This window comes from Balaenoptera acutorostrata, chromosome 3 (assembly GCF_949987535.1).
Source record: "Balaenoptera acutorostrata chromosome 3, mBalAcu1.1, whole genome shotgun sequence".
In the NCBI taxonomy this organism is placed as follows: Eukaryota; Metazoa; Chordata; class Mammalia; order Artiodactyla; family Balaenopteridae; genus Balaenoptera; species Balaenoptera acutorostrata.
This window is the reverse complement of record NC_080066.1, coordinates 96,034,924-96,053,908: the sequence shown is the minus strand read 5'-3', so window position 1 is coordinate 96,053,908 and position 18,985 is coordinate 96,034,924. Positions and strand designations below refer to the sequence as shown.

The window sequence follows — 18,985 nt, the reverse complement described above, 5'->3', positions numbered from 1 at the left end:
CCCCCGCCGCCCTCAGCGTCGCGGAGAGAGACCGCTCCTCTGCGCCCCCGACACTGAGAGAAGCCGGCCCTCCCCGGTCTAAAGCCTCCGGGGATCACGCCGGTTCCGGGAAAGCAGCTGCACTGCCGCCGCTCGGAGAAGTGGGGCCACCCGGGGGAGCCGAGAAGGCGAGACGGGTGAAGCCGCCTGAAACCCATACAAGTCCGCGCGCTTCCAGTTCCACCCTACATTTTGCCCTATGAGGAGAGGACCCGGGTCTGCCCGGCCTCAGCCCCTGGACTCTCTGGTGGCTCGAGCCAACTCTGCAGTCAGGAGAGTTCCTCCCTGCCCCAACGGAGCGACAGGACGCGGGCCGAGGCTTGAGGCTGCTGGGGGTGGAGAAGGTGGGCTCTGGAGCTGAGGCTAAACCCAGGTGAGGAGAGGCGCCGAAGGCGGGGCCAGACCCTTATTACCATACAGCTGAGGACGCGCCCCCCTTCTTCTACCTCGGGGACCACGCCCTCCTACCCCCAGCATGGGTACCACGCGTCTGGGGACTGGCACGCGCGGAGCCCAGGCGGGAGGCAGAAGGGAGGAGGCACGCGCTGGACACGCCCCCCATAACTGGGGAGGGAGATGCCCACCAGGTGGAGGGGCCGAGCCCCCGAGTCTTAGATGCTTGGCCCCTCGCCCAGCACGGAGTGTCCACAGAGAGGTTAATGCGTCCTCTGGCTTCCCTGCTGCGCGCGGGGGGGGGGGGCGGGCGGGGGGGTGGACGCTCACAGGTTGGGGGCCGACGACGCCAGGGCTCCCTAAGTTCCGGGAAGGTGAAGGAGACCGGAGTCCTTTAGCACTGGTTTCGCTTTCTGAGCTTAAGTTCTTTTTACCTGCTCGAGGGCTGCAGGTAACTAACGCCGGCCGTGGTCACACCGCCGACGGGGACTCCCCCGTGTCTCCGCCCCTACGACCATCCGGGAACCACTCGCTCACCTCCCGCCCCATTCCCCCTGGCCCTCCTCCTGTCCTCCCACAGCCGGGGTCTCGGCCTGTATCCACGCGATTGCGGAGAACTGGTCACCTCGGCACTCGCTGAGCTGGGGGACCCAGGGGCTGAGAGCGGCACAGAGGGGCGGGGACCTGTGCCTGACTGGCTGGCTGGGAGGGGGGAAGGCGCGGGCGGAGGCCCCCTCCGGGCGGCGCTGGGGCTGTAGCAGCTAGAGGCCCGAGGGGAGGGGAGAGTGACCACGAGTCTGAGTGACAGGCGGGTGAAGAGAGGAGCCAATATATATAAGGAAAGCTCCCGCGAGCGCAGGTTTCAGTAGCGGCGCTGAGCGCAGGCTGGGAACGCGAGGCCAAGAGCTGCAGCTCAAGCCGCCTCAGTGCAGTGTACCCGGACACTAGCCTGCTTACAGCCCCAGGATTAGCCCGAGGACACGTCCTCAGCGCAGCCGCCACCCAGCCGCCCTCACCTGGATTACCTACCGCGGCAGTTGGAGCGGAGCTAGCGAGAAGGAGAGACGGGAGGAAAACCCCGAGCGGAGCCTGGCTTTTCAGGGACCCCTCCGGCGGTTGGACGCGTGGGAAAGGTTCACAACCGGCGGGTGGAGAGAGCGACGCCCCAGGGAATGGCAGCCGCAACCCGTAGCGCCTCTGGCTGGGCGCTACTGCTGCTGGTGGCACTTTGGCAGGAGGTAACTTCCCGCGCCCCCTCCGCCCTCTCCCACCGTGCCCTGGGCCTGAGCCCCTGGCGTCCACCGAGCTGACCGCTCTCCTTCTTCCTTCCCTCGGTCCCTGTGCAATAGCGCGCGGCCGGCTCGGGAGTCTTCCAGCTGCAGCTGCAGGAGTTTGCCAACGAGCGCGGCGTACTCGCCAGCGGGCGGCCGTGCGAACCCGGCTGCCGGACCTTCTTCCGCGTCTGCCTCAAGCACTTCCAGGCGGTCGTCTCGCCCGGGCACTGCACCTTCGGCAGCGTCTCCACGCCTGTGCTGGGCACCAACTCCTTCGCCGTCGGCGACGACAGTAGCGGCGGGGGACGCAACCCTCTCCAACTGCCCTTCAATTTCACCTGGCCGGTGAGCACAGCCTGGGCGCCCTGGGAGGTCATGAAAGCCGAGAGAAGGGGTTTCCCTGGGACCAAAGCCTTCTCCCTAGATTGCCTCGCTCCCCTCCAACAAAAGGGGGGGCACTCTCTTCTGATCCTTCTTTCCGACTCTTTCCTGGGACCTCACCCTCCTGTAGGCTCTCACCAGTCTATCTCTTCCCAGTTCTACGCTCTATCTTCTCCCAGTGCTAGGGATACGATTTTCATCACCTACAACCCCGGCGCGTGCTCCATCTCAGAAAGACTCCCGCGTACATTCCCTCATCCCTCAACTCTCCTCCTACCCGGGGTTCTCTCGCCTTCCAAGCTCGCGCGCGATGCTGAGTGCAGACCCGTTACAGAGACCAGGGCGCAGTAACTGTATCCTGCAATTAGATTAATTAAACCGGCTGCCGAAAGGCACCCCCACCATCCCCTGTTCATCTCGCTCTCTCTGTCTTTCCCCGCCCCCTCCTTTCCGTTCCCAGGGTACCTTCTCACTCATCATTGAAGCTTGGCACGCGCCAGGAGACGACCTGCGGCCAGGTGAGTAGCTCGCTCCGCGGCCACAGGGGGGCGACACGGCGCAGCGCCGAAAGAGTTAATCTGTAATAGGCGGGGGAAGTGCGGGGTGGGGGCGTGGGGGGCAGGACGCTTAGCTAGGCCGGGAGCTGCGCCCCGCGCTGGACGCTCGGATTCCGCCCGCTGCCTGGACTCTGAGCACAATTGCGTTTCCTGCGGGTTATTTTTGGCGTGGGAACGCGGGGAGCACGGCGGTGAGAAAGGCCGAAGCTGCCAGCGCCGCTGACGGGCCCCTTCCTGTATTTTACACCTTTCGCGAATTCCGCTCCTTTGGAAAGGGAATAATGGCTTTGGGATGTTGTTCTGACACAGAGGAAAAGGATATTTCAGCAGCACAACAATTCTCACTTTGCAAAGGAAAAAGAAAAGCATTACCCATCTCTGAGGGCAGAACCCCTGAATGGGCACCAGAGGACCCCTTGCTCCCAGGGTCCTCAAAGGCCTGGAGAGCTTTTCTTTTTCTTTTTTCTGCCCCCCCTCCCCGATTTTGACCTCTTTTCCTCTTTCCCCTGCCTATCTGCCTCCAGAACATTGGGATATCTTAACATCCTTCTATTGTCCCCTTTTTGAATGGTATCAGGCCCTCTGCACATGCACACACAGAGCAGCTAAGCAGTGGGACACTTGGGTTCCTCTGGCCTGCGTTTGCTGGCAGGTGGGGTCATCTGGACAACTGGTTTGATCCAGCAGTTGCTGGCACTCTTGGGGACTGGCTGCCCTTCCTTGACCTGGCCCTCTGCCCCTTCAGAGGCCTTGCCACCAGACGCGCTCATCAGCAAGATCGCCATCCAGGGCTCCCTAGCTGTGGGCCAGAACTGGTTACTGGATGAGCAGACCAGCCCTCTCACAAGGCTGCGCTACTCTTACCGGGTCATCTGCAGTGACAACTACTATGGGGACAGCTGCTCACGGCTATGCAAGAAGCGCAATGACCACTTCGGCCACTACGTGTGCCAGCCAGATGGCAGCCTGTCCTGCCTGCCCGGCTGGACTGGGGAGTACTGCGAACAGCGTAAGCAGCCAAGCTCCCACCTGCCTGGAGGGGGGTCCCCGGAACAAACACAGTGGCATCTTTTCGGCTGCAGCCTGCCTCCCTTGGAGAGCGGGTCTGGGCTGTCCACTAACTGGGCCTCAGTAACAGCTGGGGATGCTTAGGATGGGCTTGGACTCTGCCCTCCCTCTTCTTAGTGCTCCTCCCCGTCGTGCTAAAGCCCACAAAGACCCCATAATTGCATTCCATCCAGCCTGGATTCTCCTTCCCTGTGCCATCATTTCTCTTTAAGACATCCATGGCTCCTCTGGGAAGCCAGGAGTGGGAATTGAGCCCAGGAGAGCTGGGGGGCAGCCCCAGGGCCAGGAGAGGGAGAGTGGGACTTCAGAGTTGTTGTCATCCCACTCTCACCCAGTGCCACTTTCTCTCCTCAGCTGTCTGTCTTTCGGGCTGTCATGAACAGAATGGCTACTGCAGCAAGCCAGCAGAGTGCATGTGAGTAGCGGACAGGAAGCGGTGACGGGGGAGCCGTCCCCTGTCCAGGCCCTCACCTCACCCTCAGCTTTTCTTTTGTTCTACAGCTGCCGCCCAGGCTGGCAGGGCCGCCTGTGCAATGAATGCATCCCCCACAACGGCTGTCGCCATGGCACCTGCAGCACCCCCTGGCAATGCACTTGTGATGAGGGGTGGGGAGGCCTATTCTGTGACCAAGGTGAGTCAGGGCAAAGAGAGGGGACGGAGAGCTGGGCAGGGCATGGGAACCAGAGTTGTCACCTGGACCCTTCCTACTCGATGACTGCTGAGTCGGCTTTCCCATTATCCTTCAAGGAATTTGGGATTGTAAGGATCTTAACAACTGGCTTAGAACAAGATGGTGGGTCCTTCTTCCTTAGGTGCTGGGAAGGAAGGGTGGCTGGAGAAGCCAGGAGGGTGACATGTTGGTAACCTGAAGATTGCACTCATAAATTCCAGCAAGGCCAGAGAGAGGGATGCCGGGCTCAGTTCCTCTTTCTACCTTGTAGTTACCTATTAACCCCCTAAGTGTTTGCTTACCTACCAGGGCTGTTTGAGCAGCTCTCCCCTAAACAGCTGTCTGGTGGGGTGTGCCCACTGGCTGCCCTGAGGCTGTGGGTGAGCTGGGCCTCTGGGCGGAGTGACATCTAACCGCCTTCTCGGTGGGGCAGAAACAGCCTCCCTTGTTTTCCCCAGTAGCACTTGCCAGGCAGCTGCCCAAACCCACACTGTCTTCCTGGTGTTCAGGGGGCTGGTCACTCTTTTGGCTGCACAGGGGTCTGCCAGCCCCAATGATGGGGGAGGGGGCCTTTTTTCCTTCATCCTCATAGCCAGCTGCAGCACGTGCCTCCCATTTTCAGGGTCAAATGGGGTGGCTGCTGCCATGGAGACACCAGCACAGGCCTGGGTAGGGTGGGCAGGACGCTTGCCAGGATAGAAAGGACTTGCCTGGGCCCTGACTTGCTGGCAACAAGGGGCTTGGAATTCAGCCCCTGTGTTCTTCGTATGTATGTGTGTGTGTGTCACTTTCTCCCCACTCCAGTCGCCCCAAACACACACACACACACACACACACACACACACACACACACACACACACACACACACACACACACACACCACCCACACCTGGCTCCTGCCCTCTCTCTTTCCTCTCCCCACATTTGCTCCCAGGTGACACAGTCATATACTCATCTTATTCAAACAGAGCCCTTACAGTCCCTGTATTTGCTCTGTCTGGTTTTCCTTCCCTGTCCTTCCCAAATAAGAAAACAAATACTTATATTTCAGAATACCCTCGTAACGCATTTCGCTGTAAAAAACGCCTGGCAACCACTTATCGTGGCTCTCGCCTCCCCTCTACTCTTACCACCTGTTAAAATTGTAGCCCCTTTCCAGGCTTACCTCAGCTGCCCCTCCTCCACGAAGCCTTTTCTGACTTCCTCCTCAACATGTGGCCTTGCTGTGCCTCCTCTTCTTTACCTTTATTCTCCCCTGGCTGCAGTGCTTGTGAGCTTACCTGTGGGCAGTTAACTGTCCAACTGTGTTTTTTCAACTTTGATTGATTGCACTCCTCAGATGTGGTTCCAGGTGCTTCAATATACCCGGTTTCACTGGGGGAAGAGGAAGGGTATTTGGGCCTGGAAGACTTTGAGTTGAAGCCTCTGGGCCAAACATGGACAGTGAACTTGAACTCCAAGGAGCCTGGAGGTTGGGACCAGTCTTTGGCTCTGCTCAGCCGGTCGGTTCCTGTCTCCGCAGATCTCAACTACTGCACCCATCATTCCCCGTGCAAGAATGGGGCAACGTGCTCCAACAGTGGGCAGCGGAGCTATACCTGCACCTGTCGCCCAGGCTACACTGGCGTGGACTGTGAGCTGGAGCTCAGCGAGTGTGACAGCAACCCCTGTCGCAATGGAGGCAGCTGTAAGGTGAGGCCTAGGCCAACGCAGGAAGGCAGAGTTCTGGCCAGGCAGCGCCCAGGCATCCCCACCCCAGGCGGCCAGTGGATGTGCACCCGTGGGCAGGCATTGTGGGCAGGTGGGGCCTAGCCCCCCGCCAGGAATCCCTGCCCCCAAGGGTCTGACTTTGGCCCCTTTCTGCTCTCTCTCCAGGACCAGGAGGACAGCTACCGCTGCCTGTGTCCCCCGGGCTACTATGGCCTGCACTGCGAACACAGCACCTTGAGTTGTGCCGACTCTCCCTGCTTCAATGGGGGCTCCTGTAGGGAGCGCAACCAGGGGACCAGCTATGCCTGTGAATGTCCCCCCAACTTCACTGGCTCCAACTGCGAGAAGAAAGTGGACAGGTGTACCAGCAATCCATGTGCCAATGGTGCGTCCTGTTGCCTTGCTAACCTGGTGGACTGGCCCTGGGGCCAAGAGAACTTTCTGGTGAGGGAGGGTCGAGAGAGGAGAGAGGCCTTGTCTGTCACTCTGGGCAGGCTGAGACGGATCCCCATCTGCTCTGGATGGTGCAGAGCTTGCTTGATCATCTGGGTGGCTTTGGAAGAGGAGCAGGTTAGCAGTGGGTGCACGCCTTTGGAGATGGAGCGGTATGCACCCTGCCTGGCTTCCATTCCTAGTCCCATGTCCTGACCTGGCTGGGGTGGCCTCTGACCCTCCCCAGGAAGTCCTGGGCTAGAGAGAGGGACCTTGGAGGCCTCGTGTCCCTCCTTGAAAGAGGCTAGCACGGTGAGGGCCCTGCTCCTGGAGGCCTCACCTCGCCCCACGGCTACAGTGAGCCTGGCACAGCATAAGGCGTCTGGAATGTTCAGCATTTTGGGGGGCACCAAGCATGTTGGTTATCTTTGTCTCCTTGGTCTTCTGGTGACCCTCTGTGAGGCAGGCAGACAGCACCGTGCAGGAGAGAAGCCTTAGGAGCTGCAGAGGGATTGGAAGGGCTGAGATGGAATCTGCTCTCTGGCTAATCACTTAGTTATCATCACTGAATGGGAAAATATAGAACCCGTCCTCTGTCTTTCATGTTGCGAAGATTAAATGAAACAGTAATAGATCTATTTGAGCATTTACTGTACACCAGGTATGTGCTCCTGCCTTCATGCATCACCTTACCTAACCTTCAGAGATCTCCTATAGAGGAGACAGCATTCTACTTCAATTTAACAAATGAGGAAATGAGGCTTAGAAATAAAATAAAGCAACGGGTGCCAAATCCCCAGCTAGAGAGAGACAGCTGAGATTCAAACCCAAGCATACCTGTTCGATTCTACTGTAAAGCTCTGTAAGATGCTGGTAGTTCTTATACACGAGCCCACTGAGGCGTAGAGGACCAGGCTCACCCTCAACTGCAGGTCTCCTGACTCTTTGTGCAGAGCTCTTTGTATTGGGATCTGTGAATGCTGGCCGAGTTCCTGGACAACCTCGGTTCTCGGGATGGGGCACCCTCTGCACTGGGGGGGGGGGGCGGGGGGGTCCAAGGAGGTTGCTGACTTGTGGCCCATGTGTACCCACAGGGGGCCAGTGCCTGAACCGAGGTCCAAACCGCATGTGCCGCTGCCGTCCTGGATTCACAGGCGCCCACTGTGAAATCCACATCAGCGACTGTGCCCGCAGCCCTTGTGTCCACGGCGGCACTTGCCGCAACCTGGAGAACGGGTTCGCGTGCACCTGCCCTGCTGGCTTCTCTGGCCGGCGCTGCGAGGTGCGGATGCCCACCGACGCCTGTGCCTCGGGACCCTGCTTCAACGGGGCCACCTGCTACGCCGGCCTCCCCCCGGACAACTTCGTCTGCAACTGCCCCTACGGCTTTGTGGGCAGCCGCTGCGAGTTCCCCATGAGCATGCCCCCCAGCTTCCCCTGGGTGGCCGTCTCCCTGGGTGTGGGACTGGTGGTGCTGCTGGTGCTACTGTGCATGGTGGCAGTGGCGGTGCGGCAGCTGCGGCTCAGGCGGCCCGACGACGGCAGCAGGGAGGCCATGAACAACCTGTCGGACTTCCAGAAGGACAACCTGATCCCCGCCGCCCAGCTCAAGAACACAAACCAGAAGAAGGAGCTGGAAGTGGACTGTGGCCTGGACAAGTCCAACTGTGGCAAACAACAGAACCACACATTGGACTATAATCTGGCCCCAGGGCCCCTGGGGCGGGGGATCCTGCCTGGGAAGTATCCCCACAGTGACAAGAGCTTAGGGGAGAAGGCGCCACTGCGGATACACAGGTGAGCAGCACCCGGAGGCCCAGGGCTCACCAGCGACCCCCTCACGGTACTGCCTGGGCTCCCCCAGGACAGGTGGGAGGCTAGCACCAGGCCCTTGACTGCTGCTAAGCAAACAGGGGCTCTTGCTGCTGACAGGAGGATCCTCCGACAAGATTTCTGCCAGGCTCCCTTTGTCCCTCCTTCCCATTCACTCGTTCATTCATTCACAGATGTCAAGTGTCCACACTGTGTCACTTGTGACCCCCATCTTCCCACGGCATGGCTTGCCTCCAGTGGCAAACTGGCCTTTTCCAGGCCTGAGACCCTCTGGGAAGGTTGGGGTCCTGTGGCTCTCTTACGGCCTGTAGCTAACTGCCCGCCAGGCTAGCACTGGGCATCCCCAGTCCCCGTGTCTTCTCCCAGAGCCACCTCTACCAGTTCCCTTTGGGTCTCCGGGGTCCAGGTTAGCGCCCCACCTCCCTCCAGCCCTCTCTCCATCTCTCCCTCACCGGCCTGTCTTGTGTTCCCTCAGTGAAAAGCCAGAGTGTCGGATATCAGCGATATGCTCCCCCAGGGACTCCATGTACCAGTCTGTGTGTTTGATATCAGAAGAGAGGAACGAATGTGTCATTGCCACAGAGGTGAGTGCTAGGCTCTCCTTCCCTTCTAGCATGTTCCCTCCTGCCTTTAGGGGATGAGAAAGTGGTCCGGTTACTCTTGACCTTAGGGGCCGCTCCTGAAGGGTGGGTCGGAACCCCTCCTTGGCAGGCTGGGTTCAGTGGCTCTCGGATCCCTGCTGGCCTCGTTGCCACAGAGGGTGTGAAACAGGAGCCGTGGTGGTGAGCCAGCCCGGTCTCTTCCTGCTGTGTTAGTGCTGGGCTGGGCGGCCATGGCACCCGGCCAGCTCTCAGGCACTGCTTCCCAGCTGCTGGTGGGTGAGGGTGGTTGCCTTGTGCCCCTCCTGCCCCTACTCACTGGCTTCCTTCACTGGCCCACCTCATGAGCACAGTCTTCCAGGCATGTGTATGTGTTGGGGCAGAAGACTGGGAAGGCTTTCCCACCTCCTCTTCACCCCACCTGCCTCACTGACTTCTCTCAGGGAGGCCCAGGGCAACCATGGAGGGAGTGCTTGTACCCCAGGGTAACCCACTTTCCTGCTCTCCACATGCTCCCCAGGTATAAGGCAGGAGCCTCCCCAGGACATCCCAGCTTTGCCCCAGCAGCTGGACCTTCCTTCTGCATTGTTTACATTGCATCCTGGATGGGACATTTTTAATATGCAACGTGCTGCTCTCAGGAGGAAGAGGGAATGGCATGAACTGGACAGACTGTGAACTTGCCAAGAGATGCAGTACCCTTCCACATCTTTGGGTGTTTGTCTGGCATCAGATTGGCAGCCACGCCAGCCAGCGGAACAGAGGAGAGGAGAGGTGCCACTTGGACCCGCCCTGCCAGCAGTGGCCTTCAGAGGGCTCCTTTGGGGCTCTGGCCTATTTTCCAGAGAGAGTGGCAGTGGCCCCGTGGGGCCCGGAGCTGCTGTGGCCTCCACTGGCATCTGTGTTTCCAAAAGTGCCTTGGCCCAGGCTCCATGGTGACAGCTGGGTCCAAATCAGAGAGGAGAGAGGAGGCCAGTAAGGGCAGGGCTGTCTGTGGGCCAGGAAACCATCTGGTGCGGCTCTTGGCAGGAGTGTCCCTGCAGGTGAGGTGAGCGCCCTGAGAGGAGCGGGAGGAGCGTTTTCTGCCCCGTGCCTCCAACCGCTGCATGTGGGCCTTGCTCCTAACACCATCCCTGCCTCTCCCTGGCCCAGGCTGTCTGGGGAAGGATGCTGGTAAGCCTTACCTGGCTTCCACAGCCTCTGGCCCTGGGTGCCTTGGGCTCCTGTGAGCAGATAGGTGGAGGGCCTGCCCCTCTTCCCAGCCAGAGGCAACAGGCCTAACTGGGGAGCTCAGGGCAGTGATGATGGAAATTCCAGTGAGGGAGAAATCGGGTGCTGTCGCCACCTAGGACCTTTCCTCCCTCAAGCCCATTCCTAAGGCCTCGAGCCTGGGCTCTGCCCACACCCACTACTGCCCCCAGACTACCCTTGAAGCCGATCTTCAGAAATCAATAATATGAGTTTTTATTTTGTTTGTTTTTTTTTTTTGTAGTTTATTTTGGAGTCTAGTATTTCGATAATTTAAGAATCAGAAGCACTGACCTTTCTACATTTTATAACATTATTTTGTATATAATGTGTATTTATAATATGGAACAGATGTGTACAGGAGTTTAGTACTTCTTGGGTCCTGTCTTTGTGATGGCAGAGTGGGAATCCTTCTGACTCCCCTTCTTATATTGCTGCCGGCTGCCCCCCCGCACCCCTGGCACCTGGGTGCACTTGGACTTGGCCTGCTGTGCTCTAGGCCCTTGTCCTCTTCTAGTTCTTGGGGAACCTGGCCTCACCCATTTCGTCCCCAGCCTGGGCCAGCCTCCTCTGTCTTATGGCTTGAGGTTGGCTGCAGCCCCCCTTCCCCCTCATGCTCCCACCATTCCTTGGGGGTTATGCCCCCTGACCTGAACCTATCCCCCTTTTCTCTCTTCAAGTCTGAAAAAGCTTATGGACACCCTAGTCAGCCTGGGGGATACAGGAATTTGGGGGAAGGAGACAAACCTGCCTGTTTTCCTCTTTTCGAAAGGATTCTCTTGTCAGAGAGCGGGGTCTCCGACCATGATGACATCTGGGCTCTTCCTCCTGCTATTGCAGGGTTTTAGATGGACTGGCAGCCTGCTCATTTTTAAGCCCTGGCAGGGCACTGGTCTTTGTGCCAGGGGGATCTGCCTTGGGTCTGTCCTCCTTGCAGCTGGGCAAGAGAGCTGGCTCTGGGCGCCTGGTCTGCCCAGAGCTGCTCGAGTTGATTGGAGACTGTAGAGAGGGGAGGAGGAAGAAGAGGGAGGCTTGCCTGAGCCCGGGTTTCTCTGGCTGAGGCACTATTGAGAGAGTTTCCAGTCTCTACTTCACGGCTAGCTTCCTCTAAGGCGTAAGATGGTCCCTATGGTGCCACAGTCTTCCCTCTACAGCCACAAAAATACCCCATGGAGAGCAAGTGATGAAAAAATGAGCCATCGACAAAAAGCTGAGCAGATGCTCCCAGCTCTCAGCCCATCCAGTAAAGCAAAATAGACCCGGCAGATGCCCCCAGTGGAGTCCAAGTATATGCAGCGCTACTTGCCTCCCTTTTCCTTTCTCCCTGACACATAGAGCATGCCCGCCCCTAATCTGGGTGCTTATGCCAGAGACAAGGGAGCAAGAGACCTAGGGTCATCCACACTCACCCAAGTGCACACGTTCCACGCCTCACCCATTGCTCCCTGTTCCCCTCACTGCACACACAGGGTATCAAACAGGAAAGCATTCAGGGAACCGTTCCCACAGCCTGAGCCGGCAGCAGGGGGAAGAACAACACGACCTCACTCTTCCTGCCCAAAATGAAACAGGAAAGCAGCTCCCGGGCCCTGGGGGGCGGGGGAAACTGGGCTGGGACACGAAGGCGAGATGACGAGGCTCCCATGTGGGGGACAGGTAGGACACCCGCGGGCCTGCACGTCCACACCACCAGGCTGTGCTGGGCTGCACGGGCTGCCAGCTCCTCAGAGAAGAGAGCCCTGGAGGGGAGCTGGCTGGCTAAACCCACTCACCGGCTCTGATACCACGGCAGCTTTCTGGGAAAAGAGGGGATCCCTTCATGGACTTGGTCTGGGCAGCTCCAACCTGTAGCTTGCGCCAGGTTCCACCTCTAGTGACATGGCAAAAGCTGGGCCAGGCACTTGGGGTGTGAACAGGCCACAGTGGAAGCCCTTCTCTCTCCAGGATTTCCAGGTCACTCCCTGAGGGTCCAGCCCCTTCTCATAGGTAAGGTACCCAAGACTTTCCTGATAGAGTGTTCAGGTGTACAGGAGAGGTCCTAGGCTTGGCAGAAACAAGGCCAGATGATAGCTCTAGACTCACTGTGAAGTGCTCTCCCTGGCCTAGCAAATACGCATGTTTAATCTGCACTGGTATTTCATAAGAGAATTCAGAGCATAGCAGTTCCTTAGCCTGGAAGCAGTGCCCTGTCTAAAGGACAAGTCTGACCCCACGGTGACCGCCAGCTCTGAGGACAGCTGCTTTTCTAGAGCCCACTGGCTGGTAACCACCTGGATATCATCGTGGGGCGTGAGGCAGGGAGAGGCTGTGAAGAATGCCTTTATGCTGCTGGCTCAGCTAGGGGTCCCTCTCCTGCCTCAGGGCCAGACTGGTCAGGGCGTAGAAAAAAAAGGACAGTGGTTCCTACCTCCCCCCATCCCGGGCTAGATAAGGCCACTAGGTCACTAAACTCAGGTCGCGCAGACGCTCCACCTCTCACGGGGACCCACAGGGCTCTCCCCTCCCTGCCGCTTTCCCCGCCTCTCCCCGCGGGTCCGCAGGATGGCGACCCAGCCCTCCACCCCACGTGGCCCGCCGCATTCCGGGAAGGGATGGAAGTGATTCACTCAGGGAACTGTGAGTGTCCCTTCCCGGGGAGAGGATGCGCCTGGGAGGTCCCAGTGGCCTCCCTCAAGCGGCCGCGCCCTCCCTCGCGCCCAGGGCGCACGGCACAGCCGGATCCCGGCGGGCCTGGAACCCCCAGCGGCGGCGGAAGAGGCAGGTGCGACGCGCTGGCCCGGGTCAGCCCTCCACCTGCCGTCGCCCCGGGCGCCCCGGAGGTCCCGCGGCTCCCCGCCCCCCCGAGCTCTTTGTTACAGCCCGACTTCCTGTTTGCGGCCTCCCGACCCCGGCTCACTTCCCGGGCCGGGAAGCCGCCGAAGGCCGCGAGTTTCTCGGAGACTCCGCGCCCGCTCGGCTCCGCCTCCTGCAGCCCCGAATCCCGCCCCCGGCCTGGGAGCCCGCGCCGGGCCGTGGCCGCGGGAAGCCGGCGTCGCTGGCGGGCCAGCGGGCGGGACCGCCCGGCCCCGTTGCCCAGCACCAGGGGGCGCTGCGCGGCCGCGGGGCTGCTCCCGCACCGGGGCCGCCGTCACCCCGCAAGGCACGGGGTCAGCCCTTCTTGGCCCTGGGGGCCACCGGGACGATCCGGAGAGGGAGCAGCCGGACGCGAGTTCAGTGATAGTCTTTGTCGCGCAGAGCTCTCTCCGGCCCCCGGGCCCCCAAGTAGAGGGAGTAAACTGGAGAAAGCTCAGAGCGATGCTTTCCCCTAAATATGTTAGAGGGTGTCCAGAGAAGCGGCCCATTACCAAACTCTGAGCTGTCGGTGCAGCCAGCGCCCTCCCCACCTCGCGGTCCTCTGCGCCCTCCCATCCCAGCCCGCACCTTGAATGGAAGGGAACGGGGACGGGCTGGAAAGGGCACCGGGTTTGAGTTGGGAGGCTGAAGCTCCCTTCCAGCACCACCTCTCATTGCCAGGTGACCTGGGACAAGTTCATCCATTTCTTCATTCCTTCCACACTGATTGAGCACCTTTTATATGACAGGCATTGGCGATGAAACATGGTCTCTGCCCAAGGAAGCTGGCCGTCTAGTTAATTATCTTTAACCTCTCAGAGGATCATAATACTTCTTGCACATTACTATGAGGTTGAAATGAGTTAGTGTATGAAAAACTATTTGTGAGCAACGAGTCCCCCCCACAGGTTGTTTAATCCTTAAATTTATGCCAGCAAACCACTTTCGGGAGCTTTCACAATCCAGCTCACAGGATGGGGGTGGGTTAGAGAGGAGCTTGGAGTCTGGCTGGATAGTCCCAGCAGTAGCCCTAGAACCAAGAAGGCAGCTGAGATGCCGGCTTGCCTCCACCATTTCTTCTCTTTGTGTCCCTGTCTTTAAGGAGCACCACTAGTCTAGGTCAACCTCCTCTGATGTGGGGAGCAGTGGAAGGGAGACCCAGGCTGTGGGAAGTGACAGCAGGATCCCAAGTCCTCAAGAGTCCCCGTCCCCTTGGAGATCCGCCACAAGTGGCTTTTGGCCCTAGTGGGCTCAGCACGTTCCCTTCATCCCCAAAGACCCTCTCAGGCCATGACGCAGGGTCCAAAAAAAGCCAGCTGCGGCTACGGTCAGACACAGGGTAACTAGCATCTCAGGAGTCTGGATTTAGCAACAGGTCGGCTCTGGGCCCAAGGCTGTCCTGTGTCATGGCACCCCCTGCAGGGCAGAGCCAAAGCCCTGCCAGGCATGTCCAGCTGTCTATTTCCAGTGATCCCTCCTCCTGACTCAGGTTGGAGGCAAAGAAGGCCCTGGCGGTAGGCAGACAGGTGCATGCCACTGCACCTGTCGGAGGATTGTTTTCCCTTTCCCACAGGGGCAGATGTCTGGGCCAGGCCCGTCCTACTATGCCTGGACTGTTCAGTTTCACCTCCACCAGTGACTCCCTTCACTCAGGGCGTCCTCTTCTAACTCTCTGATAAAAGAGATCTAAAAGGTTCTGGGATCTGCCCATTTGCAGTAGGCCCCTGGGGATGGTGTCCTAGCTGCTGTCATTTAAGGGGCTTTACCGCCTTGGCTCTCAGAGTCTGCCTCCACAGTCAGGCCCATTTTGTGCAGTCATACTTCTCCACATGGGCTGTTTTTCTAGGTTCTCTTCTAAAGCCAGGTCCTACCACACTCCAGCATTTCTGTGGGGTCTGATGTTCGACTTTGACTCCATGGGTCTCCCCTCTGTGCAGCCCTGTCACTCCACGGAAGTGCTCCCCACTGCAGTTCTCAGCCCTGAGCCAGCCCCTTCCTGCCCCCACAGACTACACCTTTCTTTCTCCCTGGAATTGGGAGAGGGGCCCCACCATTCCAATGCTCTGTTGGAGCCCTGGCCCCTCACCTTCCAGGACCAGGCCTGAGGTCAGGGCGCCCTATCAGCTGTGTCTTCCTCCCTCCTTGGCAACTAGAAATGGGCAAGGAGCCAGATTTTCCCACTATCCCATGCACCCCTCTGCCAGGACGTGAGTGAACCCTTACAGTCCCTGCTTTTGTGGGCAGGGGACCAAGTAGTCTTCCCCCCCTTGGCTCTGGATTCAGTTGGTATAACCAGCAGAGCAGCTGTCTTCTCTTCTCTCCCTCTTCTGAGGTGGACTGTATCAAGGCATTCAGCTACTCCTTCCCATACTTTTGCCAGAGAATTGGTGAGACCTATGTTCCTTTTGCACATGGGGCAAGGACCTGAGGATACATTTATTTCTCAGTGGTTTGCAGGAGATATAGCCCCTCATAGATGGGGATTGTTTTATTTATTTGTTTGTTTATTTTAGCAACCCCCCAAGCACACAAAGAAAATCCCTCTCTTCGCTCAAGCAACTATTCTATTAATAGTGTGCTTGGATTTCTTTACACTAACAATGAAATATCAGAAAGGGAAAGTTAAAAAAAAAACCTCTTTAAAATTGTGTCAAAAAAATACCTAGGAATTGGACTTCCCTGGTGGTGCAGTGGTTAAGAATCCGCCTGCCAACGCAGGGGATACGGGTTCGAGCCCTGGTCTGGGAAGATCCCACATGCCACGGAACAACTAAGCCCGTGCTCCACAACTACTGAGCCTGCGCTCTAGAGCCCATGAACCACAACTACTGAAGCCCACATGCCACAACTACTGAAGCCCATGAGCCTAGAGCCTGTGCTCCACAACAAGAGAAGCCACCACAATGAGAAGCCCACACACTGCAATGAAGAGTAGCCCCTGCTCACTGCAACTAGAGAAAGCCTGCGTGCAGCAACGAAGACCCAACACAGCCAAAAAAAAAATTATAAAAAGCTTTTGCACAGCAAAGGAAACCATCAACAAAACAAAAAGACAACCTATGGAATGGGAGAAAATATTTGCAAACAGTGCAACTGACGAAGGGTTAATATCCAAAATATACAAACAGCTCATATAACACAATATCAAGAAAACAAACGACCCAAACAATAAATGGGCAGAAGACCTAAATAGACATTTTTCCAAAGAAGATATACAGATGGCCAACAAGCACATGAAAAGATGCTCAACGTCTCTAATTATTAGAGAAATGCAAATCAAAACCACAATGAGGTATCACCTCACACTGGTCAGAATGGCCATCATCAAAAAGTCTACAAATAAATGCTGGAGAGGGTGTGGAGTAAAGGAAACCCTCCTACACTGTGGGTGGCAATGTAAATTGGTGCAGCCACTACGGAAAACAGTATGGAAGTTCCTTAAAAAACTAAAAATAGAAAAAAAAAAAAAAAAAAAAAAAACTAAAAATAGAGCTACCATATGATCCAGCAATCCCACTCCTGGGCATATATCCGGAAAAAACGAAAACTGTAATTCGAAAGGATACATGCACTCCAATGTTCATAGCAGCTCTATTTATAATAGCTAAGACATGGAAACAACCCAAGTGCCCATCAACAGACAACTGGTTTAAGAAGGTGTGAGATATATACATATATATAACACAATGGCATAACAGCCATAAAGAGAATGAAATATTGCCATTTGCAGCAACATGGATGGGCCTAGAGATTATAAATAAGTCAGATAGAGAAAGTAAGTAAGTCAGATAGAGAAAGACATATTATATGATATCACTTATATGTGGAATATAAAAAATAATATAAATGAATCTATATACAAAACAGAAACAGACTCACAGACATAGAAAACAAACTTATGGTTCCCTAAGGGGAAAGAAGAGAAATTAGGAGTATGGGATTAAAAGATACAAACTACTATACATAAAATAGGTAACCAACAAGGATTTACTGTATAGCACAAGGAACTATATTCAGTATCTTGTAATAACCTATAATGGAAAATAATCTGATATATATATATATATATATATACACACACACACACACATAAATAAAACTGAATCACTTTGTTGTACGCCTGAAACTAATACAGTACTGCAAATTAACTATACTTCAATTTAAAAAATAGTGTGCTCGGGGCACACTATCACCTATTCTGCCTTTTAAAAACTCTCATTTAACATCCTATTTGCTGGTACAATCTGTGAATTGTATGGTAAGAATGGAGGGTGAGAGAGCTGGAGGTTTCCACCACTGAATCAAAAATACTTACCCTGGGGGACTTCCCTGGTGGTCTAGTGGTTAAGAATCTGCCTGCCGGGGCTTCCCTGGTGGCGCAGTGGTTGAGAATCCGCCTGCCAATGCAGGGGACACGGGTTCGAGCCCTGGTCTGGGAGGATCCCACATGCCACGGAGCAACTAGGCCCGTGAGCCACAATTACTGAGCCTGCGCATCTGGAGCCTGTGCTCCGCAACAAGAGAGGCCACGATAGTGAGAGGCCCGCGCACCGCGATGAAGAGTGGCCCCCGCTTGCCACAACTGGAGAAAGCCCTCGCACAGAAACGAAGACCCAACACAGCCATAAATAAATAAATAAATAAATAAATAAATAAAAAAAAAAGAATCTGCCTGCCAATGCAGGGGACGTGAGTTCGATCCCTGGTCCGGGAACTAAGATCCCACATGCTGCTGGGCAACTGAGCCCACATGCAGCAACTATTGAGCACTCAAGCCACAACTAGAGAGAAGCCCGCGTGCTGCGACTGAGACCCAATGCAGCCAAAAATAAATAAATAAATATTTAAAGAAAGAAATTGAATAAAATGTTTAATACTAAAAAAAAAAAAACTTACCCTGGTCGCTTTCCTGACCCACTCAGTTCTTCTGAGCTGTGTCAGACTGAGAGGTCGGGCAAAGGAAAACATGCTCTTCTGTGCATCTCCTCCACTTTCAATCCCCTACCAGCACTACTTCATTTCTGATACCAGACCTGGGGGTTTTCCACACAGCAAGCACTTCTGCAACACCAGCTGGGTGTCCTACAATTTAACTCAAGCCTGGCACTATCTGCCTGGAGATAGCATCAGATCCCACAGATCAATCCCACAAGACTGCCCCCACTTCAGATGCCGATTGCAAGTCCAGGTGTTACCTGTCTTTCTAACTGAATGGCTGTAGATCACAGGTTCCTATGACCCTCTCTTTGGGTTAGATTAATTTGCTAGAGTGGATCACAGAACTTAGGAACACAGTTTACTACTAGATTACCTGCTTATTAAGAATGATATGGGCTTCCCTGGTGGCGCAGTGGTTGAGAGTCTGCCTGCCAATGCAGGGGACATGGGTTCGAGCCCTGCTCTGGGAGGATCCCACATGCCACGGAGCAACTGGGCCCGTGAGCCACAACTACTGAGCCTGTGCGTCTGGAGCCTGTGCTCCGCAACAAGAGAGGCCGCGATAGTGAGAGGACCGCACACTGCGATGAAGAGTGGCCCCCGCTTGCCGCAACTAGAGAAAGCCCTCCCACAGAAATGAAGACCCAACACAGCCAAAAATAAATAAATAAATAAAAATTAAAAAAAAAAAAAAAAAGAAGTGACTACCTGAAGGAACAATAGGAAAGATTAATTTGGGGAAGTTTCACAGAAGGAAGACGCCATGTGTACATCATGTGCAAATCATGTGCAACTCTGCAAGGTGGAAATGATACTCTCTCATCACCTCTTGTGAGCTGGTACCTCTGTGGGCATGACATCTGCAGCCCCTCCCTGAGGGAATTTTAGGAGGAAAGATGGGATGGTTGCTGCTGATGTTGGAGAGGAACTGGCTGAGGTGGATGGTTTACTTCCTGGGAGTGTCCCACTGGGAGGGAAGGAGATAGATGTTGGCAAGGATAAGCAAGGA

At 56.1% G+C, this 18,985-nt stretch overlaps 2 protein-coding genes across 3 annotated transcripts in view; one reads left to right on the top strand and one right to left on the bottom strand.

Moving 5' to 3' along the window:
- Positions 1-18,985, bottom strand: part of RHOV (ras homolog family member V) — a 74,597-nt gene that overhangs the window by 52,142 nt on the left and 3,470 nt on the right. The gene's annotated exons all lie outside the window — the stretch shown is intronic.
- On the top strand, positions 1,206-9,877 carry DLL4 (delta like canonical Notch ligand 4). Its single transcript, XM_057542362.1, has 11 exons — positions 1,206-1,670; positions 1,782-2,051; positions 2,548-2,605; positions 3,390-3,653; positions 4,067-4,127; positions 4,214-4,344; positions 5,907-6,076; positions 6,260-6,479; positions 7,621-8,323; positions 8,835-8,943; positions 9,479-9,877. The coding sequence occupies exons 1-11, from the start codon at positions 1,605-1,607 to the stop codon at positions 9,482-9,484; spliced, it is 2,058 nt and encodes a 685-aa protein (XP_057398345.1). The 5' UTR covers positions 1,206-1,604; the 3' UTR covers positions 9,485-9,877.